General features: G+C 45.7%; 1 protein-coding gene across 5 annotated transcripts in view; it reads right to left on the reverse strand.

The window, feature by feature from the left end:
- Positions 1–26,515, reverse strand: part of LOC147617927 (Amino acid kinase family protein) — a 72,193-nt gene that overhangs the window by 18,558 nt on the left and 27,120 nt on the right. For 3 of the 5 annotated variants that reach the window (XM_086776192.1, XM_086776190.1, XM_086776188.1), the window contains one exon: positions 20,810–20,869. The exons of the other annotated variants lie outside the window; for them this stretch is intronic. In XM_086776192.1, the coding sequence (XP_086632318.1) occupies positions 20,810–20,869 (60 nt within the window). The remainder of the gene's footprint in view (positions 1–20,809; positions 20,870–26,515) is intronic. 5 annotated transcript variants of the gene reach the window in all.

Here is a 26,515-nt window from a genome sequence, read left to right on the forward strand (position 1 = left end):
TTCCCCCCCTGAGATGATGACTATTGGCTGGTTGATTACTACTGTTGGAGTTTGGAGCTAGCCTGGAGTTGCTTGGGCTTACCTCAATTCAACATCATTTCCTGATTTTGAGAAAGAGTGAGAGCCCTATCATAGGATTGTGGCTCAAAATTACGTCCAATAAACCTAATGTTAGTTTCCAAACCTCAAATAAATTGTTTCAATTTATCCTCCTCGGATATACCTAACTGTTGTGCTAACGTGATTACTTTATTAGAGTATGTCAACATGGGTGACCCGTTTTGGGAGAGTTTGTAAAACGCATCCTCAAGGTTAGTCATGTACTGTGGAGGTAGAACCTGTTTCTTTAGGTCGGACACAAAGGTGTCCCATTCATAATGTGGAGCCCCTGTGAACGGGCCTACATGTAGACTCGACCAATGGTACCACCAAGTGACCGCTTCCCCGGAAGGGTGAGGTGGCGCCAAGTGGACTCGATCTTGTGGATCTGAAAGCTCAGCCAATGGAAAATATGCTACAAACTGATGAATGAATTGCATTACTGCAACATGATCACACTTCCATCATACTTACTAAAGTTTGGTTGAGCTCGTATGATGGTGGTGGTTGGGGGGGGGGGGGGGGTGGGGGTGGGTGGAGGAACTCACTCCTTGGTTCGCTAGTGTAGTGCGAAGCGACAACACATTTGCCTACATAGCGAATATCAACTACTGGTTTTGAAGTTGCACATCTTCATGTTGAAGCCTTTCTCGGGTAGCTTGGTCTGCCCGTCTTTTGTCTTCTTCAACCCTGCGTTTAGCGTCCTCGGCCCTTCGTTCATCCTCACATCGAGCTTCTTTGGCCCGTCGTTCTTCCACTTTTTTGGCGTCTTCTTTTTGCCATTGTTGCTCCACGAGAAGGAATAATTTTTCCTATCCTAAGAGCTCTTTTGGCTTTTCTACTTCTTCTTTGGCCGCTTCTTCTTTAAACTCTATTTGTTGCCTTAACAACCTATTTTGCTCAAGAGCAATGTGATGATGCTTTACTGATAAATGCTGCGCATAAATCCCTTTCTGCTCCTGATGCCTGGCCGACTAGCAAGTGTTGATTGACATGTTGCTGATGGGCTGATTAATGGCCAACTAATGCCAATAGGCATCTAGTGCTGGCTGACAGAGCTATGGGGCATCTGTAGGCTGCCGATTGGCTGCTTATGCCCTCTATGGCTTGGATGTTGCCCTTCTGGACTGGCCATGCTATGGGCTGGCCTTTGGCTGGCCCAAAGACCTATTTAAGATGCAACTACATGCTCCTAATGCAACTAAACGCTATGGTTTGACTTCTACATGCCTTATCTGATGAATTCTCCAAGTGGGTAAGAGGACTGACACATGCAGTCTCTCTATGGCTGTGGAGACTGACCTACGTAGCTCGTGCTTAACATGTCCCGGACTGGTGCTCACAATGCGGTCACGGCTTACGACAAATATTCCTAAAAAGGTAAATCCTACTGATGAATGTTGCACTGATGTCCACTCAGTATGTCACATAGCACTCCAGTGCGGGGTGCATGTGACACTATAGATTCAGCTTCTCCTGAAGGAGGTTAGAACGCCATGACCTGCAGCACAGCCTCTGGTGGGGGAATCCAAACTGCCCAGTGTTGGCCATCTGGTCCGAGAAGTTCTAGTGTGAACAGACCTACTCACGGGCATTTTTTTCTATGACTGGACACAGGTTTTTTCCCAGTGTGAACACACTTATGTGTGTTGGGCACTTAGCCCTAAGTAATATTGTACTTGTACTTGCACATCTTATCATTATCAAGTACACACTTTCCAGCACCTCACACTCTCTCTCTCGTGTTTCTATCTCGGTGTGTGTGCATTAGGGTTGTGCTGCAGGTATCCTCCCCGACCCAACATTGGTATCAGAGCAGTGTCACCCCCTCCATTGGGACATGCATCTTTGCAATTAGGGTTTTCACCTCTGTCCCTACAGCTGCACCTTCGAATCTTCTCATTTTAGGGTTTCAGCAGTTTAGGGTTTTTTCTCTGAATCTGAGCAAACCCTTCATACAAGGGACTCATCAGACCATTGTGAATCTGATTCTGGAGGCGTTTTCAAAAAAACCCTAATTTTCAGCTGTACGCCGGTCCGTACAGTTGTACAACCAAACCCTAAAATCAGATTTAACATCAACCGTGTGTTCGCCTCACTCTGCCGCATCTGTCCATACAGCTCTCAGCTAATTTTGCTTGTCCGTTACTGTCCGTACAGCAGCCCGTACCGCCACCCGTCGTACAGCTCTCCACCTATTGTACCTGTTGTACCCAAGCGCCCACCTACTTCACCATACCTCCACGCTAAGCACATTTTCCCCTTCTCTGAAATTGGGCATTTTTACAAATTTCCCTCTTCCCGAAATCTCAGATCTACTCTGATTTCACCTGTAAAATTTGGGGCTTTTCACATTTTTGTGACATTGAGCACCATTTGCAAGCATTGGATCGACATTGACAAGGATTTGATTGGAAATTGTCGGGAAATTTGAGGATTCTGGCTGATTTGGGGCTTTTCGAAAAATCGATCTCTTGCAGCACCAAATCGAACAATTAATTTGGGGCTTTTCACATTGGAGGCCTGCTATTCGACATTGGGCTCGGAATTGGACCATTGGTGGCTTCTACCTTCCGGATTTGACATTTGGGGGTTTTTTCTACATCGGATTCAGCAGTACGCTCACAGGTGTAAATCATCTATCCCTACGCTTGTCATTTTTATACATTTGCAGGTCATACAAATCAGCGAGCTATTTGTGTCTATTGGATACAATCAATAGCAGGACACTTGCAGTGTAATGGATATTTGCATTTGGTGTGGGACACAGTATCTTTTGCAGGTTGAAATGGCAGGCAATGATGTATTTGGCATGCTTACATCTGAGGATAAGTTGGCTGGCACCAACTATCCTATGTGGGCATATATAATGAAACATGTATTGGTTGCCAAGAATTTGTGGGTGTATGTATTTGGAACAGAACCCAAACCCATTGCTCCTGCTACACAAGTTGTGGATGCAGGTGACGCTGCATCGTCAAGTGGTGGTGTCACTTCAGCACCCTTACCACCTACACAGGAACAACTCAGGTGGGATGCTCAAGCTCATGCATTGATTGCCCTCTCTTGCAAGAGGTAAGTTATACCGCATATCTGTTCATGCACTTTTGCAAAAGGTGCATGGGATGTACTTGCTTCGTTGTATCAGGTTCGCAATGAGGCTCGTGTGGCCTGTCTTTGAAAGAAGATTGATACTGAGCATATGGATGAGGGTGATTCTATGGACAAATATCTCACCCGCATCAAGGATCTCAGGGATTAGCTCATCAACATTGATGAGATCATTCCAGATAGTTCACTTATATCTATGTACTTCAAGGATTGCCGGAGTCCTACCAAGGATTTGCCACCACTCTTCGTCTACTCATGAAGGGTAATCCGAATTTGTACACTTTCGATGAGTTAGTAGCTCTCTTATTGCAGGAAGAGCAATCTCGATCAAATAGATCTACTATGCTTTCTGCAGATCAGGCATTCGGTGCCTTTGATCGCCATAAAGGTAAATCTGGGGCTTCATCCAGCAATAAGCCTAAGGGCAAACCACCAGTCCATTCGATTCTACCTCCTCCAAGAAGAGTGACACCAGGAAGAAGAAGAGATGCAACTATTGCAGGAAGCCTGGTCATCTTATTGATGAGTGCAAAAAGAGGATTGAGAGTGAGAATAAGAAGAAGCAACAGGGCTTGGCTGCTACTGTGGACACTAAGGAAGAGGCCAACTTTGCCCATGAGGGATATGCATTGGTTGTCACATGCAGTTTGCCTGCTGCTTATATGTCTATTTCAGCTGGTGATTGGTACTTTGACAGTGGTGCTTCTAAGCACATCACTTCATGCAGGTCACTATTTGCTACATTGCAGGATTCTCCTCCAGGTGGCATAGTCATGTGTGCCAATGATGCCTCTTATACCATTAAAGGCATCGACAGTGTGGAGCTAACAGCTTGTAATGGAGACAGTTTTACACTCTGAGACACTTTGTATGTGCCAGGCATTAAGAAGAATCTTATCTTTGTTTCAGCTCTTGCATTATCTGGGTTTAAAGTTCAATTCTCTGACCATTGTTGCTCAGTGTATGACAGAAGAGACACAAATTCTCTTGCACTTTCTGGGACATTGGACAGTGGCTTGTATAAGCTTGATATGTATGACATGAGTACACTCTCTCATGATGCTATGGTTGCTTCCACTTCACGTGTGTTGAGTGACACTGAGTTATGGCATGCTCAGTTTGGTCACTTGAATTTCCCATCTCTTGTACACTTGCAGAAGCAAAATATGGTGCATGAGCTTCCTCCTATGCAGGTTCCAGTCGAGCATGTAAGTGAGGGATGCATTCTTGGAAAGATGGACAAGAATTCCTTTCCGACAGATGGTACTACGAGGACTGTCCGCCTATTACAGCTCATTCGTAGTGATCTTTGTGGCCCTATGAGGACTCCCATCTTTTGGAGAACATCTGTATTTCATTACTTCCATTGACGATTACACTCGTTTCTGTTGGGTCTATGGTTTGAAGGTGAAGTCAAGTGCAGTTGCAGCTTTCAAAGATTTCCGTCCTATGGCTGAAAATGCTTGTGGACACAAGCTTGTCACATTGCGTACAGATCGAGGGGGGGAATATTTGTCAAATGAGTTCATATCTTACATGCAGTTACATGGTATTTCCCATAAGTGTACTACACCTATACTCCTCTGCAGAACGGAGTTGCAGAGAGACGTAATCGTACACTTATGGAGATGGCACGTTGCATGCTCAAGAGCAAGGATCTGCCTAGTAAGTTTTGGCTTGAAGCGGTTATGTGTGCAAATTATGTGCTTACCATTGCCCCATCAAAGCCTTGAAATCTATGACTGCCTATGAGACATGGAATTGCAGGATTCCAATGGTGACTCATATGAGAGTGTAACCGCTCCCTACGGGAGGCCTACAAATCGGAAGACAAAATACACATTTTTTTAGACCACTTAACAAATACCAACAATGGACATTATTAACAACACTAAAACTAAAAATGACCAAGAACACTTGACACCAGCACTAGGGCCGAAAAGGACCGGCCCCCCCCCTTCAATACAGTTTGTATTTCTTGGAGTATTTGTATGTACAAGTGTTCATGGGCCTCATGGCCAGATTCCTCATGACATGGACTGAGAACAATGAAATACAACAAGTTTTTGTCGGTGAAGAATCAACTATCGTAGTAGAGTCCAAATCACAGGCAGTTCCCCACCTTCACTGGGTGAACACCTACCCTCACTGGTCTTTCGAGACCGTGCACCAACAGGCACACTCGTACTAACACCTGGCAAGGTGAAGCACCACGGTGGGAGAAATACCAGGTGCTCCCAAGTCAGCTTTGCTCCTTGTTTTTTCCTCATACCCACAAGACCTTCACTGGCTCCTCTAAAGATGAGAGCACGGTCAGGGCAATCATGGAAAAAATCACTATCCCGATGGCCTTCTAAGGTGTAGGCAGCTGGAGGTGAAACTTGCCTGGCAAAGCTTGTAAAAACAACATTGAACTTTAATTTTTATCTAGATTTGAAATAAAATATAGACACAAATACCTAGCAAAGGTTTTAATTCAAATCTCAGCAGAGAAGATCATTCCCTTTTTGTGTACTCCTAATTGGTGTCAGCAGCAGGTACAAACACGGGCAGCCGGTACAACAGATACTGCAGGTACAGCCGGTACTACTGGTACAATAGGTACAGTTAGTACTGCTGGTACAGATGCAAGTACAACAAGTATAACTCTGCACGTACAATTCAGCAAGTACAGATCCGATGCAACAGGCGTGTACAGCTCTGCAAGCAGATACAATTCAGGTACAGCAAGCATGTACAGCATAGGAGGCAGGTACAGTTCAGGTACAGCAGGCGTGTACAACACAAGGGGCATGTACTATTCAGGTACAGCAGTCAGGGGCAAGTACAGTTCAGGTACAGCTGTCAGGTGCAGTCTACAAGCACGTACAGATCTGGTACAACCGTACAACAGGCAGGTGCTGTACAGCAGGCAGGTAAAGGTCTGCTACAGCAGGCGGGTGCAGCACAGGAGTTCAGGTACAACAAGCGTGTCCAGCACAGGAGGCAAGTACTGTTCAGGTACAGCAGTCGGGGGTAGGTACAGTTCAGATACAGCAGTCGGGTGCAATCTGCAGGCAGGTACAGATCTGGTACAACAGGCGGGTGCTGTAACGCAGGCAGGTATGGGTCTGGTATAGCAGGCGGGTGCAGCACAGGAGGCGGGTACCCAAAAAAAACAGCTCCCAAAATCAACTTTCCTCTCGACTTCTGTAGTCGCCACCCTTTCATCAACCACCCCCCTCAATATCTACCACATGTGTGGAAAGAGAAGTTGCCCATGCAATAGATACTTTAAATATTATTAAACTTTAATCAAAGGTTAGCTCATGGGCACCCACACTAGAAAGTGTCCGGACCAAATTTTAAATGTGTGTTAACATCCAACCTTACAAACATTAAGGTTTACATGACTTTATGAGTTTTACATTACTTACCACCTGTTCACATGCCACAACAACTCGTCAACAGACAGCACACCCAGGGGGCGTCTCCATCCAGTGTACTGGCACAACATAGCAGGCAAACACACGAAAACAAGACATGCGAAAACAAGTTTATGCATACAAACATAAATGCATGTGCACATGTAATGGACAAAATCTCCCTTTCATGAAACTTGTACAAGGATTTCTCGTCGGGCACAAAACTGGCGCGACAGGAATGTGAATTCCTGGTTTTCCTATGGAGTGACAGTCCCATAGGCAAAGCACACATCCTCGCACGGGCCTTCCTACGGAGTGACAATCCCATAGACAAGGTCGGCACAAATATCAGTCCTACCATGGAGTGACAGTCCCATGGGTAAGACACAATCCTGGTCATACACGGGTGGCAGCAAACAGGCTCCCGTCCATATGGCATAATACTAGTCACACACGGGTGGCACAAAACTAGTTCCCGTCCATGTGACACAACATAACTGACCCTTTCACATGGGGCACTAGCCTGGCCACATGTGAACATGGTACAAATATGGCCGCTCTATGGAGTGACAATCCCATAGAAGTGGCTCCAGAAATGGAGATGGACCAAATGGTGACATTCTAAACAGTTGACCTCAACTGAAAAGCCTCAAGATATGCCTGCAAAAGCCGTGGGTAGTCAACGAAATAGTCCTAATCTACCCACTTTACTACATCAATGGATAAATAGTTTTGAATTTCACAAGGTATCTCCTCCTGGAAAGTTTCCCATGTGGTAGCTTTCTCTCCTTGTGAAATACAATCTGTTCTGGCTAGAGGATCTCCTCAAGCTCATCAATCTCGGGTGGATACTCTGTGACATGCTCTTCTGGATCTGGCCCCACATTCTTCCGCAAAAGACTCACGTGAAAAGCATTGTGAATCTTCAAATGACTAGGTAAAGCAAGCCTGTAGGACACTTCATTGATCTTGTCAACCACTTTGAAGGGTCCATAATATCGAGTAGAAAGCTTTGGATATGATCCCTCTCGTCCTGGCCTCTTCCGAAGCCTAGCTTTCTCAAATTTCAGCAATACCCAATCACCTTCCTTGACTTGCATGTCCCTTCTATGCTTGTCAGCAGCCCTCTTATGCTTGTCTTGTGACCTTGCAATGGCTGTCCGCACCTGAGCAAAGGCTACATCCAAGTCACCCACATACTCATCGGCTGCAAAAATCTCATCCTTTGTACGAAGGATGGGTGGCAAGACCACTCTGCCATAAATAATCTCAAACGAGGCCTTTCCTGTGGGGGCATGTACTGTGTTATTGTAGACAAACCCTACAAGTGGAAGATACTTCTCCCAGGCACTCTTTTGATCTGCCATATAACACTTCAACAAATCCAATATAGCAAAATTTGCAGCCTCACGTTGACCATCTGTTTGGGGGTGATAAGTAGATGAGAACTCAAGCTTAGTGCCCATGTTATCAAATAAAGCCCTCCAAAAGAGGCTCGTAGTCCTAGGATCTCTATCCCCAACAATGGACTTAGGCATACCATGATGCTTGAAGATGCGAGTAAGAAAAAGCTTCACCATATGATGAACTTTAATCGTTTTCTTGACGGGCAAGAAGTGAGCTTGCTTGCTAAACCTGTCAACTATGGTCCAAATAGCATCATTTCCATGTTGGGATCTAGGAAAATCCATAATGAAGTCCATAGTAATGCTTTCCCATGGCTGCGAGAGAATAGGCAATGGCTGAACCAATGTACTATCAGGATATATCTCATCCACACTTATCACCTTCTTTCTCTGCATCCTTACCTGAGGATTCTAATTTTGGCTGCGTGTCGTAGGTAAAATACCTCTATGACCAGCATAAGGTGGAGCGTGACATTCCTCCATAACCTTTGGACACATATCCTTCACCACACATAAGCAGTTATCCTTCATAAGATAGCCCTCTTTGATCACATAAGAGGCATGCGAGTGACCAGCCATCAAATCAGTCCATATATGGAAAAAATCAGCATCCAAATGATAAAGATCACGCATGGCAGATAAGTCCTCATAAGAGGCCACTGAAACTGCAGCTATATAAGGCTTCCTGGACAAAGCATCTACCACCAAATTCTTCTTTCCCGGAGTGTGTACAATCTGAAAATGAAACATGGAAAGAAAGTTTGCCATTCTCATTTGCTTCTCCGAAAGCTTTGTTTGCGATAGAAAATATCTCAAGCTTTGGTGATCTGTCTTGACTACAAAATCAGCCCCAAGAAGATAATGCTTCCATATTTTTAAGGCATGAATTATAGCCAAGAGCTCTTTTTCATAAATGTCCATATAGATCTCGGCATCATGCAATTGACGGCTTTCATAAGCAACTGCATGACCCTCTTGATTTAGGACAGCCCCTATACAATCAAACATGCATCACATTCCACCGTGAATGGCTTTTGCAAGTCGGAAAAACAATCAATATGGGCCCACAAATGATAGCATTTTTGAGTTGCAAGAAGACATTTTGCTCATTCGAAGTCCATTTGAAGGTGGCTTTCTTCTTTGTAAGATCATGCAATGGCGAGGCAATGTTGGCAAAATGCCTGATGAATCACCTATAGTATGAATATAACCCCAGAAAGCTATGCACTTGATGTACATTTTGCAACTCTGGCCGATTTCGAATGGTTTTGATTTTAGCAAGATCCATTCTTACACCCTCTTTGGATACGATGTGCCCCAAAAAGTGTATCTCTGAGAGGAAGAACTCACTTTTCTTAGCATTTATAAAGAGTTTATGCTTTCGCAACTCTTCAAACACTGTAGCCAAATGAGTCTTATGCTCCTCCTCATTCTTGGAGAAAACCAAGATATCATCAAAGAACTTACGATGGGGTCGAAATATCATGTCCATCATACGGTTGAATGTTGCCGGGGCATTGGTAAGGCCAAAAGGCATTACCAAGAATTCATACAATCCAAAAGCTGTCCTGAATGCAGTCTTCTGGACATCCTGGGGTACCACACGAATCTGGTGGTAACCACTCTTCAAATCTATACAGCTAAAACAAGCCAAACCATCAAGCTTATCCAAGATGTCATCTATGCGTGGGATTGGAAACCTGTTCTTGATGGTGAGCTTGTTTAAAGCTCGATAATCCACGCATATGCGAAAAGATCCATCCTTTTTTTGCACAAGAAGTACAGGAGAACAAAAGGGTGAGGAGCTTGGCTGAAAAAACTCTTTTCTAAGAGCTCATTAACCTGCTTCATAATCTCTTCTTGTTGTGCAGCACTCACACGATATGCGGATTTGTTAGAAGGGGAACTACCTGGCACAAGATCTATGGGATGATCCTCAGGCCTCTCAAGTGGTAGTTCTCCTAGCAATGCATCGGCAAAACAATCTTTATATGCATTAAGAAAATTCAGCCTATCTTGAGTCAATACATCCACATTCACATTACTTTGTTCAATTTTGTCACGAACAAAAACCAAATACGCAGAAAGACTCTTTTTCATTGCCTAATTAATTTGGATGTGATAGACAACTGGGATAGAATCCCTTTCCTTGCCCGCATCAATAACCTGCATGCGACCTCTATGCATAAAGGTGATCACGTTGGTTTTATATTCTTTGCGGGGCTCAAGCCGATGGATAAGGTTTGCCAAGTAATACATCACATCCATTGAGTGGGGCAATCAAGAAATGCTCATGATCCAAATAACCCTGTATGTGAATGTGCAACTTTCCAATGAGAGGCATAACCTGCACCTCTTTGCCAACAAAAGCTGCCTCTACTTCAATTTGGGATCCCATGTCCCCAATCTCTATGCCCAAGGCGGTTGCCATCTGTGCAGAGATGAAATTATCTGTTGCACAATCATCAAACATGAATAAGGCAGGCTGATCCTTGATTGTCCCGAAGCTTTGCATACCACTCTCTCTTAGCCATCATGCTCGGTGGTACCTTGCACATCGGGTATGGCATGCACATTTCCCTTTGGTGGCTTGTCTTCATGCTTTTGCTTGCGGATAGAGCATTGTCTAAACATGTGCTCTTTACTACCACAAGAAATGCATTTCTCCTCTTTGGCATATTGCTCTCTTTGCTCAAGGGTCAAGCCAAACTTGTTCTTCTTTGGTGCAATGTCTTTGGATAGGGAAAGCTCTTTTTAGGTGGCTGTCCACCTTTTTGCAGGTTTGGGACAGCCCTGCTCCGTAGCAAGAGCAGATGCTATGAGCTGCTGAAGAGTGTTTCGGATGCAATTCAATGCTCGAACGATAAGATGGTTGCAATCCGGAGCGAAACTTCCTCTTCCTTTCATCCTCAGAGAGTTGCATAAAGGGAGTTACTTCAAGCAACACTTTCCAAAACTTATTACCATACTGCTGCACACTTTCATTGTCTTTTTGCTCAAGTCTATCCCACTTTTGGGTGAGAGTTTGCTCCGCATTAGGAGGCAAAAATTGGGTATAAAATCTATCCTTAATCTCTTTCCAAGTGCAAAAGGGATCTTTGGTGGTCTTTTCAGTGATTCACCAATGGGCAGCTATCCCCTTCAAGAACATGCTTGCATGATGAATTTTGGAGTTCTCTGTGAAGTCCTCATCACTAAAAGCAATGTCAAACTATGCCACAAAAGCTAGCACCTTAGAGGCATCATACTCTCCATGAAAGGCATCAAATTTCACGAACTTGTCCCCTGCCTTGAACTCCTTGAGCTTCTTGGGATGTGGTACATGTTCTTCTCTTTTTCTCTTCCCCTTATCCAACGGGGCAACCCTCTCTGCATGGGCTTTATGGGCAATCAAAGATGTTTCAAGAGGCACGGTGGCATGTGCATTATGAATCTGTGGCCCCGATGCACGTGACCTCCCCAAATGATGCAATGTCTCACCACGAGAGAACTCAATGGGCAAAGTCTCTTGGCTTGCATGCCAACCACTCTCTCCATGATATACCTTCTTTGAATCCACAAGGCTATCATGTGGCCCACTAGCTCCAACATGCACATACTTGTTGCCTCTTGTCCCATGAGGAGTGGATGCATGGCGGAAATTGACTGATACCTCTTCCTTGTGTATAAAAGACCTCAACCGTTGAGATGCTAGGTCTCCGTACTTCAAACGAGGTGGATTCTTGAATATTAAGTCTCCATCCTCTCCTTCCTTGAGATCACCCTTTCGGATGAGATAGGAGCGTGCCAACTCCCTTGGCTTCTTGCCTACTTCACGAGCCATGGACTCAAAGGTCATATCCACCATAGCATCAGCTTTCCTTGCTTCAATGACACTTTTTACATGGGGATCTTCATGCAGACATTTCAGCTCTTGATCCTTTGCCTGCAAAAGCTTCTTCATGTGCTCCAATTCAGCCCTCAATGCATTGGGCTCATCCTCATGCATAGGCTCTTTTCCACGGGATGGCTGTCCCATAAATGCACTGTCATAACCTCTCTCAAGAGGTTTGTGCCTTCCAAGCAATGCATCGGAATCAAGTGAAGCACTTGATTGACCTCTTGAATTTGGCACCTCCAAAGGATTACCTTGGCTGTTCATTGTGTAAAGTGTCTGTGTATGCTTCCAATCTCAAAACACCGTGTCTCCCATTGAGAAAGAGAGACGACCGGGTTTTGATACCAATGTAACCACTCCCTACAGGAGGCCTATAAATCGAAAGACAAAATCCACATTTTTTTATACTACTTAACAAATACCAACAATGGACATTATTAACAACACTAAAACTCAAAATGACCAAGAACACTTGACACCGACACTGGGGCCGGAAAGGGCCGACCCCCCCCCTCAATACAGTTTGTATTTCTTGGAGTATTTGTATGTACAAGTGTTCATGGGCCTCATGGCCAGATTCCTCCGTGACATGGAGTGAGAACAATGAAATACAACAAGTTTTTGTTTGATGAAGAATCAATTGTTGTAGTAGTCCAAATCAAAGACACTTCCCCACCTTCACTGGGTGAACACCTACCCTCACTGGTCTTCCAGGACCGTGCACCAACAGGCATGCCCGTACTAACACCTCGCAAAGTGAAGCACCGCGGTGGGAGATACCAAGTGCTCCTAAGTCAACTTTGCTCCCTATTTTTTCCTCATACCCACAAGACCTTCACTGGCTCCTGTAAAGGTGAGGGCGCGGTCACGGCAATCATGCAAAAAATCACTATCTCGATGGCCTTCTAAGGTGTAGGCAGCTGGAGGTGAAACTTGCCTGGCAAAGCTTGTAAAAACAACATTTAACTTTAATTTTTATCTGGATTTGAAATAAAATATAGACACAAATACCTAGCAAAGGTTTTAATTCAAATCTCAACAGAGAAGATCATCCCCTTTTTGTGTACTCCTAATTGGTGTAAGCAACAGGTACAAATACGTACAGCACGTACTACAGATACAGCCCGTACTGCTGGTACAAATGCAAGTACAATAGGTACAGTTAGTACTATTGGTACAGATGCAAGTACAATAGATACAGTTAGTACTATTGGTACAGATGCAAGTACAAACACGTACAGCTCTGCAGGTACAGTTCATCAGGTACAGATCTGGTACAGCAGGCGTGTACACTTCTGCAAGCAGATACAGTTCAGGTACAACAAGCATGTACAGCGCAGGAGGCAGGTACAACAGGCGTGTACAGCACAGGAGGCAGGTACAGTTCAGGTACAACATGCATGTACAGCACAGGGGGCAGGTACTGTTCAGGTACAACAGTCGGGTGCAGTCTGCAAGCAGGTACAGATCTGGTACAACAGGCGGGTGCTGTACAGCAGGCAGATACAGGTCTGCTACAATATGCGGGTGCAACACAGGAGTTCAGGTACAACAAGCGTGTCCAGCACAGGAGGCAAGTACTGTTCAGGTCCAGCAATCGAGGGCAGGTACAGTTCAGATACAACAATCGGGTGCAATCTGCAGGCAGGTACAGATCTGGTACAGCAGGTGGGTGCTGTACAGTAGGCAGGTACAGGTCTGGTACAGTAGGCGGGTGCAGCACAGGAGGCGGGTACCAAAAAAAACAACTCCCAAAATCCACTTTCCTCTCCACTTTTGTAGTCGCCACCCTTTCATCAACCACCCCCGTCAATATCTACCACGTGTGTGGAAAGAGAAGTTGCCCATGCAATAGATACTTTAAATATTATTAAACTTTAATCAAAGGTCAGCTCATGGGCACCCACACTAGAAAGTGTCCGGACCAAATTTTAAATGTGTGAACATCCAACCTTATAAACATTAAGGTTTACATGACTTTATGAGTTTTACGTTAGAAAAGGCCAACAAGGACAATATTTACCACCTGTTCACACGCCACAATAACTCGTCAACAGACAGCACACCCACGGTACACTGGGGGCGTCTCCATCCAATGTACTGGCACGACATAGCAAGCAAACACACGAAAACAAGACATGCGAAAACAAGTTTATGCATACAAACACAAATGCATGTACACATGTAATGGACGAAATCTCCCTTTCATGAAACTTGTACAAGGATTTCTCGTCAGACACAAAACTGGCGCGACAGAAATGTGAATTCCTAGTTTTCCTATGGAGTGACAGTCCCATAGGCAAAACACACATCCTGGCACGGACCTTTCTATGGAGTGACAATCCCATAGACAAGGTCGGCACAAATATCAGTCCTACCATGGAGTGACAATCCCATGGGTAAGACGCAATCCTGGTCATACACAGGTGGCAGCAAACAGGCTCCCGTCCATATGGCACAATACTCGTCACACACAGGTGGCACAAAACTGATTCCCGTCCATGTGACACAAGATAACTGACCCTTTCACATGGGGCACTGGCCTGGCCACATGTGAACATGGTACAAATCTGGCTGCTCTATGGAGTGACAATCCCATATAAGTGGCTCCAGAAATGGAGATGGACCAAATGGTGACAGAGATTCTTTGGGTGTTTGGCATATGTGCATGTGCCCACACAACAAAGACATAAACTTGATGCAAAGGCAATCAAATGCATTTTTGTTGGCTATAGCAGTGAGAGCAAGGGATACCGACTCTATGTGCCTGCTACGGGCAAGATCATTGTATCCAGTGATGTTATCTTTGATAAGTATGCATCTCAACCCCTTCTTTCATGCACAAAACAGCCATCAATTGAGCCAGAGGATGTGTTTGATACATTGTTGCCTTTATTCAATTCAAATGTGGATAATGTGGAGCCCATACAGGCTCATTTACAGCCACCTATGCCTGCTGAAAATCAGCAAAATCAGCAGCCAAATTTGCCCCAAATTGATCCTGAAATGCCTCAAATTGATCAGGATATGTTGGAAGATGTATTGGCAGAGGAAGATGCAGATACTAGGAAGTCAAAGGTTGAGACTTTGCGTGATAGCAAACAGACTTCTTTTATGCCAGGTCGTACATGTGCTGCCTCTCACCATGCACATTTAGTATATACAACTCTTGTTGCCACCGCATGTAATGAGAAGCCTCTTTCTCACGTTGATGCATTGGAGGATGACAATTGGGTTGCAGCCATGCAGTCGGAGTTAGACTCCATTGACAGGACTAGTACAAGAGAGTTACGTGACTTGCCTCTTGGCAAGCGTGCCATTGGCACAAAATGGATCTTCAAGCTGAAGTGTAAGCTTGATGGTTCTGTTGATCACCATAAGACTGGATTGGTTGCCAAAGGGTATGCCCAGCGTGAGGGCATTGACAATTGACTACAAGGAGACTTTTTCTCCCACTTCACGTATGACCACCATACGTACAGTTAAGCCTTGGCTACACAAAGAGGATGGCATGTACATCAGTTGAATGTCAAAACCGCCTTCTTGAATGGTGATTTACAGGAGGAAGTGTATGTATCTCAGCCTCCTGGCTTTGTTCAAAAGGGTGCAGAACACAAGGTATGCCACTTACATAAAGCACTATATGGCCTGAAGCAGGCTCCTTGTGCTTGGTACCAAAAGATTCATGCATACTTGATTGCCAAAAGGACTCAGAACAATTTAGCTCAGAATACACTTTATGTCCGCCACATTGGGGACAATGTACTCATCCTTATTCTTTATGTTGATGACATGCTCATTACTAGCCCTGAAGAGGGTGATATTTCAGCTTTCAAAGCTGATTTACAGCATGCATCTGATGTCACAGATATGGGGCATTTGCATTACTACTTGGGCATACAGTTTGTCTCAGTTGAGAGGGGTATTATGCTATCTCAAAAGAGATATGTTGAGCAGCTCCTTGGGCGGTTTCAAATGTCAGATTGTAAGTCTATTTCCACTTCTATGGGACCAGGTTTAAAGCTGTCACTTGAGCATGCTGGAGAGCCATTTGATGTTGCCATCTATCAACAGGCTGTGGGATGCCTCATTTACTTATGCTCTACTCGTTTGGATATTTCAATTGAGCAGGTTCATGCATTGTCCAAGCACTATGCATTGGCAAGCATGTAAACGTGTTTTCAGATATCTTAAAGGCACATCAAACTTTGCCTTATTCTATGGCACGTCTTCTACATTATGCTTGAGGCATACACAGACAATGATTGGACAGGATGCTATGACACAAGGGTGTCAACCAATGGTAACTGTTTTCTTCTTGGTGACTCATGCATTTCCTGGCTCAGTAAGAAGCAGCCTACAGTGGCCACTTCTATCTATAGGCTGCCAATTGGCTACTTATGCCCTGTTGCCCTTATGGGTTGGCCTTTGGCTGGCCCATAGACCTATTTACAATGCAACTACATGCTTCTAATGCAACTAAACGCTATGGTTTGACTTCTACATGCCTTATCTGATGAATTCTCCAAGTGGGTAAGAGGACTGACACATGCAATCTCTCTATGGCTGTGGAGACTGACCTACGTAGCTCGTGCCTGACATGTCCGGACTGGTGCTCACAATGGGGTCACGGCATACGACAAATATTCCTAAAAAGGTAAATCCTACTAATGAATGTTGCACTGATGTCCAGCCAGTAGCACTCCAGTGCAGGGTGCAGGTGACACTGTAGATTCAGCTCCTCCTGAAGGACGTTAGAACGCCATGACCTACAGGACAGCCTCTGGGGAGGCGATGCATACTCTGATGGGGGGAATCCCAGCTGCCCAATGTTGGCCATCTAGTCCTCCGGGAAGTTCTAGTGTGAACAGACCTACTCACGGGCATTTTTTCCCTATGACTGGACATAGGTTTTTTCCCGTGTGAACACACTTATGTGTGTTGGGCACTTAGCCCTAGGTTATATTGCACTTGTACTTGAACATTTTATCATTATCAAGTACACACTTTCCAGCACCTCACACTCTCTCTCTTTGGAGTTTTCCTTCCCAGATGTTATCCATTAGGAGCTCCTAGTACCTTACTTTTCCCCATAGTTGTTGTTTCAGTTTCAGTTAGTTGTTTAGTTGTTTTAGCTTTTCTTACACAAACATTGTATCAGATCCACCAATTGTTGTAACCTTTTTGGTCTCATAGGTCATTTTGGCCTTTTGAAGACGTTAATATATCATTTCATTTCATTTCTCTCTCTCTCTCTCTCTCTCTCTCTCTCTCTCTCTCTCTCTCTCTCTCTCATGCGCTTCTATCTCGGTATGTGTGCATTCGGTCATCCTTCCCAATGGATCAACCAATCGACTATAGGAGGGGGGTACATTCCTTTCGGAATCCTGGGAAAAGCAAATTGCGACAAGGAAGACAGTCAATCTTGCAAGGGGGTCGGATGCAAGGTCAAAGTCGTGATAGCATTGATCGAAAAACCTCTAAGCTGTGCATATTGCGATAGGACTCGCGGGCTGGAGAGTCAAAATCCACCCAGGTGTAGCCATTCCCAAGAAAATGAATATCAGTGATTTTGTCAAGCTTGCCGATCAGGGCTGCCTAGAGAAAACCCCAAATCTGACCGCATGCAAGACGGCTCCCCACGACCTTGCAAACCAGTGAAGAGGCCATGAGGGAGAATATTGTCGATGCCAAGAGCCAGACGTCCGCTTTGGAGAAAAGGCAACGGGCGGCGGCCTTGGTCGGGGATGACGGAGAGCAGCTTCCATGGAGTCCTGTTGAGGGGATGAAGACCAAAGTAAGCCGACACCCACTGAAAGAATTGTGACCTTAGCGCTTAAACCTGAAGATGGAGGGGCAGGGGAGGATATCACACGAGAACAAGGTGCCAAGGGATGGGAAAAGGGGAGGAAGGCAAAAAGAGACACGGGAAAAAAGGGGGGGAGGAAGAGGGGCTGGCAGAAGGGTGGTGGACGAGGGCCAGGTGCATGAAGAAGAGGTGGGAGGAGGCCAAAGAAAGAGGGCTGGGGAGGCAAAGAAGAGGCGACGAGGGGGAAGGCAGAAGGCGGCAAGAAGGAAGGCGGCAAGGAGGATGCGACATGGTGGGAGAGGAGGGTGAAGGAGGGTGGGCGGAAGGGAGGAGGCGGCGGTCAGCAGGCAGGAGGCAGACGGGCAGGAGGGCAGGCAGAGGGGCAACTCAGAAGAAGAGTGGGTGGGAGGCTGAAGGGCAGGCGGGCAGGAGAATGAAGGGCAGGCCAAGGCGGGCTGGGGGCACACAGTCTGTGCAGGAGGCGGCTAACGCAGCCAGGGAGCTCCAGCTTGTCAGCAACATGGCACAAGAACTACTTGGTGGGTGGCGGCACTCAGGCAGGAGGCAGACGGTCGGGAGGGCAGGCAGGGGGCAACTCAGAAGAAGAGCAGGTGGGAGGCTGAAGGGCAGGCTGAAGGGCAGGCGGGCTAAGTAGAAGGTGGGCAGGAGAATGAAGGGCAGGCCAAGGAGGGCTGGGGGTGCACAGTCTGCGCAGGAAGAGGCTAATGCAGCGGGGGAGCTCCAGCTTGTGAGCAACATGGCACAAGAACTACTTGGTGGGTTGGTTTAAGCTTGTGGTTTATAGCCACATCACACCTTCGAATCCTGGGGCTGCTCACCATCATGACTTTTGTGAAGGAAGCTTGTAAAGCCTTGTTGGAGATTAGCTACAGTTGAAACGTTAGGCTTATGGGATGAGGTTAGTCGCCAGCTGCAATTTGAAATCTGCTGTTGACAGTCTATTCAATATGAATAAAAAGGACTTGTCATTACAACACATGCGTTTGGCACTCTCACATAGGTGGTGGGTTGCATGACCGTGAAGGAGAATCTCCGTAAATCAAGGAGATGGAAAAGCATGAAAATCAGCAACATTGTAGCCAGCAGTTAAAGCAAGAAGTGCCTTAAGAAGAAGCTGAGATTGTCAGCAATGAAAGCTTTTCTCACTGGCTACTCCATTCCGGACACAGAGAAAAGGGTGAATTTACTTTGCAAATCAAGCAGTCTCATTGGTGCAGTGAGCACAGAGAAGCGTTGGGAGTGAGTTATACATTTGTGGGTTGTAGGGTGAGTAATCTCTTGATGGTTTGTGTACCAAGTGAGGTTGTACTAATTAAACTGTGATTGTATTGAGTCACTTAGCTCGTTGAGGGAGGTTGAGCAGGTTGTTTCAAGTAGCTACCTCTTGTTATTAATTCGAAAATGTTATTTCCTCTCCTCACATTAGCATTTTCTTAGAGCATAACCTACCCTCCTGCATTCTTGCATTTGCACCACCACCTCAAGACTAAGTAAAGCTATTGCATCACCTTCACGCTAAGGGTGTATGTTGTACTTTACCAACTTCACCATTAATGTAGTGTGTGTGATCCCCACCATTGTCTGTAACCACCACCACTATCTGCAAGCTATTATTACCGTTGTATGCAAATTCCTATGCCACTCCACTGCCATTCAGTGTGTGGTATATCATTGCAAATTGTTGTCCACTTAAATTCCTAGGACTGGTCCATGCATTCACACAAAGCTGCATGGCCATTGCAATATGCTCACACAAAGCACATTGAGACAATTATCACTTTGTGCACAAGCTCATCACAGATGGAGAGTTTGAGCCTGTCTACCAACTGACAATAAAGAATTGCATATATCTTCACCACGGCTCTTACCACTATATATATTTGCATACCATCAATGTAGTCAAACTGAAGTACCTTAATGGTGGGTTCAGTCAAAAAAGATGCCAGAATGGGTGATGAGGTCCATAAAGTGAAGGTAAGATCCCTGTGTAGCAATTGATCTGTATGATGGACTGCTAAGCAAAAGATTTGATTTCCAAGCCTGGCATGTAGCAACATTAAGTGCATACATGCAGCAATTGGTCAGTGTGTTGAACTGCTAAGACTGTGGATTGCAGCATGAAGACAGCAGATTGAAGAGTTGATGCAAAAGGGGTTCAGCTGGTTGGTGTGGGGAAGGCATGGTTATGGATGTGTCATGTTGATGGTTGAGAAGTAGCTACATGCAAGACTCTGTGTCATGTTGATGGTTGAGAAGTAGCTACATGCAAGACTCTGTGGCATGTTAAGGAAGGAGAGAGTGGTAATGCACAGCCAGCAACACGGGTTGGTGGTGTTGAAGTTGGGGTAGCAGGAGAATTGGAAAGGTTGGCTAGTACAGGGGGTCCATCGATGGACAAAGGGGACTCCTACTGTGGCAGTGAGGCTAGCTAGGACTGCCATTAAATCTTGCCTCGTGATGGACCAAATTGATAGGTGGACGTACAGGTGATTGTAGAACTGGTGCTGAAGAGGAAGGGCCATTCCTTGATCCAGGGCTACAGCCGGATTGAGAGAGGCCAATGGCAATGGCAGTGAAAAGGCCCTTTTACGTTGTGAACACTCAGTGTTTGTCAAGCGTCCTAATCACACTCTTTTATAAACCTGCAACCTAGCTGGTGATGGACCAAATTGATAGGTGGAGTTGGGCGTACAGTCAACCATAAAGGGGCAGGTCCATTCCCTGGGGGCTTAGGCCACATGGAGAGGCCAATGGTCATGGTGGTGAAGGGACCCTTCCAAGTTAGGAGCACTCCACCTTTGTCAAGCACCATAATCAGGCCCCTTCATATACCTTTATCCTGACTTCATGTTGACCCCTGCATGATCAAGCAGAACTGAACTTTAAACACATAAGTGGTCTAAGAATTACATAAGTAAGCGATCAAAATCACCAGAACACCTCAATCTAAGTTTCTGCAAGCAATAACATGCAGGATGTAGGTCGCCTGGAACTCATTCATTATAGAAGAGGATTTAAATTATTGAAAGGCGAATCCCTGGACAGTACCACCAAAGAAGGAATGATGATCTAGTGGCACGACCTGTTGTCAAAGAGAGTGTCTCTGGCCTCATGATTTTCCAGCTACCATCCCTTTGCACAACTGCAATGATGAACAGTTCACATGAGCTCAAAGTTTTTACTCAGTTTTGATGTTCTTAAGCAAAATGAAGAAGAAATGTGAGCACACCACCACTCTATATGAAAGAATATATCCAATTTTATAAATTGACAGAATAATTGCGGTTCTTTAACGACAAACAAACAAACGCCACAAGGAACATTCGAAAAAGTTTTACAAAGACTACAAGGACATAAAGAACATTTCAACTGATAACAGTAACTACTAAAACAAGAAACTTAGCAAGTTATGATTTACTCTTTTTTTAACTACTGTAAAAAAATAGAGGGGAGGAGAGAGAGAGAGAGAGAGAAAGAAAGAAAGAAAGATTTTATTAACGTCTTCCAAAAGACTGAACTCGGCCTATGAGACAAATCGGAGTACCTGTATGGGGTATCCTCTGTCATCCCAACAAAATGAAAAAGTACTGAACAAAAAAAGCTGAATCTGGGTGTGCAAGAGATGAAGCTCTACTACTAGGAGAATGCAAAGCTATATGCATGGAGTATACAATCATGATATGCAACCTAGCTAGCTCCATCCTGTACCATACTGGGGGTATAAAATGGTATACATCAGTGAAGGGGGTGTCCACAGCTCCCTGAAGAACATGCCTGGGTCTGCTCTGAAGCGAGCCAGTCGCTCCGCACCCTCTCTGTGAAACTGAGCTCTGATCTCTGTCATCTCTCTCTGGTATAGGCGTGGTGTCCGAAAGCCAGGTGTCCTCTGTCTCCTGCGGGCTCTAAGTGTCTCTGCTCTCTGGAGAGTAATTCCCTGCCGTGTAGGGGCTGGGAGGGGGATGGATCTCTGAAAAAATGTAGTAATCTGTGTCTGTCGCCCCCCCTCTGGAGCCGTCTGAGCCTGTAATAATGTCTCTCTGTGGCGCTGTATGTCTAGAATGCATCTCCCCAGTATGTGCTGGTCTGCTGCCTCAAAGATCTGGCGTAGGGAATGTGGCTCTCTGAATAAAATGGGATATCTCTCTCTGATGGCTGTATATGCTCTGCATCTGCATACATAATGCTCCTCACTCTCCACCTCCTCTCTGCACAATCTGCAAACCCTCTCCTCTCGGGGGATCCGTGCTGCTCTGCCAGTCTCAATCTCCAATCGGTGTGATGAAACTCTGAGCTGACCAATAGCCACTCGGGAGCCGTGTGGTAGAAAGCCCTCCATGTATCTAGGCCTCTCTATAAATCCATCATCAGTGATACTCATGAAGTGATCTCTGTAGTATAGCATCTTCGGTGGAAGAGGCTGCGTAGGCGATATCCATGTCTCTCGTGTATAGAGCTGCCATAGATCCTGTCTCAATACTCTGTTCCTCTCACTATGAGAGAGACGGATATGTGGTGCATCCTTGTCATACTGGAATGGTGGTAGATGATCCATGTCTAGGCCATGCTGTGAGAACCAATGTGTGACCCGTGCATACCATGATCCTCTGTCTCCTGCCTCAGCCAGCTAGCCAGCTGTCTAGATGCCTCAAAAGCTCTGTATGACAATCTGTCATGTGGCATCTCTCTGAATCTGTCTAGCAGGCATATAGTCTGAAATATGGCCTCTACCATCATAGGAGGCGCAGCAAACTCTGCTCGGATAATGTCATGAGGTACTGACGGTTTGCTGCGTATCATGCGTGCCATCATGAGAAAGATATATTAACGTCAACGAGAGGCCAAAGTTGGCCTATGAGACAAAAAGAAATAATACAACTGTGTTCTTCCGGTCATCGGAAGAAAAGAAAGAAAAGAAAAAAGTGTGCGTGTGTTTGGATACAACTGTGAATCATCATGGATCGGTGGAGCCCATATACAAACAATATAAGGGGGGGTCGGGATGTGGATGAAGTGCTAAGGCAAGATGCATCTCTATATGCTGAAGGGGTAGTACAAGCATGCTATGCAGATCTATGTCTAACTCCATCAAGTGCCATAAGAGGGATATAAGATATCATACATCGCCGATGCTGAGGCTGTGAATGGCGTGAACATGTACCCTAAGTCTGAATGAAATTCCCCTCTCCTGTGTCTCCATCTGGTGTCTCATTCGGATAGCTGCTATCTCTCGGTGAGACGGAGTCGGGGTGCTCTATGTCTAGTCTGTCTAGGTCTCCTCCTGGCTCTCAATTCCTCTGCTCTCTGTGCGGTCAACCCATGTGGTACATCAGCTGGCACTGGCATAGCTCTCTGGAAGAAATCTGTGAGCTGGGACTGTCTCCCACCCCTAGTGGGAGCGGGTGTCTGGAGGAGTCTCTCTCGAGAACTATGAAGCTCTAGTAGTAGTCTGCCAAGCTCTCGCTGGTCCGAGGCCTCCATCAACTGTTGTAGTGAAGAGTGCTCCTCAAACAATCCTGCATATCTATCTCTGACCCCTTGGTGGGCTCTACATCTACATACAAAGTGATCCTTAGTCTCCACCTCCTCGCCGCACAATCTGCATATCCGCTCAGCTCTGGGAACCCGTGCCGCTCTCCCAGCCTCTATCTCTAGCTGATGTGATGAGACTCGTAGCTGTCCAATAGCAACGCGAGAGCTGTGTGGCATGTACACATCCATGTACCGCGGTCGATGTATAAACCCATCCCCTGAGATGCTCATAAAGTGGTCTCTGTAATACAGCATCTTCGATGGTAGTGGGCTCTCTGGTGCTATCCATGTCTCCTGTATGTAGTGTTGCCATATGTCCTGTCTCATCACTCTGTTCCTCTCATTGAGAGAGAGGTAACCCCGTGGAGCAAACTGATCATACTGAAAAGGTGGCAACCGCACAATGTCTATCCCATGATGTGAGAACCACTGTAGCATCTGTGCATACCAAGATCCAGTGTGTCCAGCCTCGGCCAGCTGTCTGGATGTCTCAAAAGCTCGGCGGGATAATCTCTCCGTGGGCATCTCCCTCATCCTGTATATAAAGGACTCGCGGTTGCGGAGTGCAATACATGTGAGAGCTCGGAGGTGAGCATAGCCATGGGTGCCGATGGATCTAAGGCAAATAGCTGATCATGAACATGATAGTCGTACACCTCGGCTAGGTCCTGAGTGAAGTGAAAAATAGTGCGTGGTGGCTGTATGATGGGTGGGAGGGTCTCCAGTAAGCTCCTGAAAGTGAGGGATAGGTATGTATGATCCACCCCAATGGGGCATGGTGGTACGGTGAAGTGAGACACCATATCTGCTGCCTCCCGGGATCCCATCACATAATCCACTGTACTACTGCCGCCTCCCACTGGAAAGCAAGTCAACCCACCTGAATCTGGCCACTGAGTCATCCTGTTATAAATAACGAGATGGTGTCGGGCCCCAAGCTCCAGAGAGAGAGAGAGAGAGAGAGAGTATATTAACGTCGACTAGAGATCCAAAAGGTCTATGAGACCAAATACATGTCATGTGTAATGTCGAGACACCATGAAAAGGAAAAAGAAAAACAAGGCCTACTTACTACGTAGGTCCTTGTTTATACAAAGTCGTAAGTAGAAACAAAAGTCTCATCATTCATGTGTGTCCTGGATGGAGTATAGGGCCATGATATCCACCTCCTGTGGTCCTGCCTCCCTGTAGCGTCCAACAATATCTCAGATATGAAGCTGACGGGTGGAGGGCCACGATCTTTGAGGACGAGATCATCTGGCTCTCTGGACGAAGGCAGCCCGCTGATCTCTGATAACTCAATGTGTGCGAGCAGCCAGAACCTCACAGGATCGATCATGAAGACAGATCTGTTGTGTGCGTTCAACCTGCTCCATGTGGCTCGCCAAGGCCGGGTGGGTTCTGCTGGCTTTCTCTGCTCAGGGCTAAGGAAATCTATGATAGAGACTTCAGTGAGGTCCAGATTTCCTCTCTTCTCTGTGTGAGGGTGCGTCAACGGTGGCACATCTCTAGTAAGTACATCCCCAAGCATCTCTGATCAATGTAGCACAATGCTGAGCAAGAGGACCAAATCCATATATGCCTAGATGAATGCAGGAACATGCCCAAATTCACCTTTTAGGAACGTGCATGTTATATACTCATGATAGTCAACCCACAAGACTATATAACTATCAACTCCATTATGCATAGTATGGACCAGATACTACGACATCCCCACTAGCGTCATCAGTGCCCAATAGTGGGTGTAGAACTCTGTATCAAGATATGCTCTTCCACACGCATTCTACAGACACACACACACACACACACACACACACACACACACACACACACACATAAGAGCATATATTCACACAAAGGCCTTCGTACTAAGTTTTTGTCAAACCTCCGGAGATGCAATGAAAATCCATATTTGAAGAGGCAATGAAAATTCTCCTGTATCTCATAGTACAGTAGGCATCTGAACAAGTACTGCTCCTCTAACTCTCTCTCTCCAGTCGAGCATAGTTTGCATATCCGAGCCTCCCGTGAAACACCCTCAGCTCGTCTTGTCTCTATCTTGAGTTAGTGTAAAATGCCCTCAGCTCGTCTTTTCTCTATCCTGAGTCAGTGTGAAGATACTTGATCCGGCCAATAGCAATCCTCATGGCATGTGACATGTGTCTGTGAAGGTATTCAAGCTTCTCAATGAAGCCATCCTCTGTGACCCACAAGAAGTGCTCTCTGTAGACAGCCAGCTTCATAGGAAGCTCTGGGGATGTCAGCCATGTGCGATTAGTGTGACGGTGGTAAGCCATCCATCTGTAACCCATGTGCATCAAACCAACTGGCCACCTGAAAGTACCAAGACCTGCTCTCTGTCGCTCCTGCCAGCTACATGGAGGACTCTAGTGCCAGTCTTGGGAGTCTCTCTCTATCCGTAGTATAAAGGTGTGAGATGTAAGAGATCGTCTAGAAGAGAGCATTAAGAACTAGAGTCACCACTCCAAACTCTGCAAGGATGATCTCATGGGGCTTACCCCTGATCATGCATGAGAACATCATCACCTTGTTACATGAGGCATAGAAAAAGCTCTTTAATTGTAAAGAAGGTGTGCATTAATTTGCTGATTTGAGAAAAGTTCTGGAAGGGAGATAGAGAGAAGCAGATAGCATACATGGTACAGTCGCCAATGGGGTCCCAATCACCACCTTTAAGGGGGGGCCATCCGAAGAGGGTATTTGCTTGAGTCACTGCAAAAGAATAAGTACGAAGTAATGGACCATCGGCTGTCCAAACTGAGAACTGACTGGAATTGGAGTTTTTCCGTAGAAAATAATGACTTGACGACTGCCCAGGTCTGAAGTGTACTACCCTTGCTTGTAGTGACCAAGAATGTGATGAAGATCTCCGTTTTTTACACGTATTCCTGCACTGAAAATGCATGTGCTTCTGCTTCTCCCAGTGGCCTTGCGTTTTGCTTTTTGGCTTTGACTGTAGGCTTGAGCATCGCACACCAATAATGGAAAATTGAATGAGGGAATCGGCAGCAAATTCAGCATTAAAAAGTACCTATAGTGCTAGACGGCCAGTCCTCTATTGGCCAACTTGGGAAAAATTGGACAGATATTCATAAATGTTCTTTTTCCCTTAAAACAGGGTGCCCTCTTGATGAATGGTCCATTGCTCCTTTTCTATGTGTCCTAGGCACCCAATTAGATGCCCATGGACTGCCTTTTGTCGAGGCCCATGGCCCCTCATTGACACATAAGCCCC

The sequence above is a fragment of the Cibotium barometz genome, chromosome 36 (genome assembly GCF_041138505.1).
Source record: "Cibotium barometz isolate CiBa-2024 chromosome 36, ASM4113850v1, whole genome shotgun sequence".
In the NCBI taxonomy this organism is placed as follows: Eukaryota; Viridiplantae; Streptophyta; class Polypodiopsida; order Cyatheales; family Cibotiaceae; genus Cibotium; species Cibotium barometz.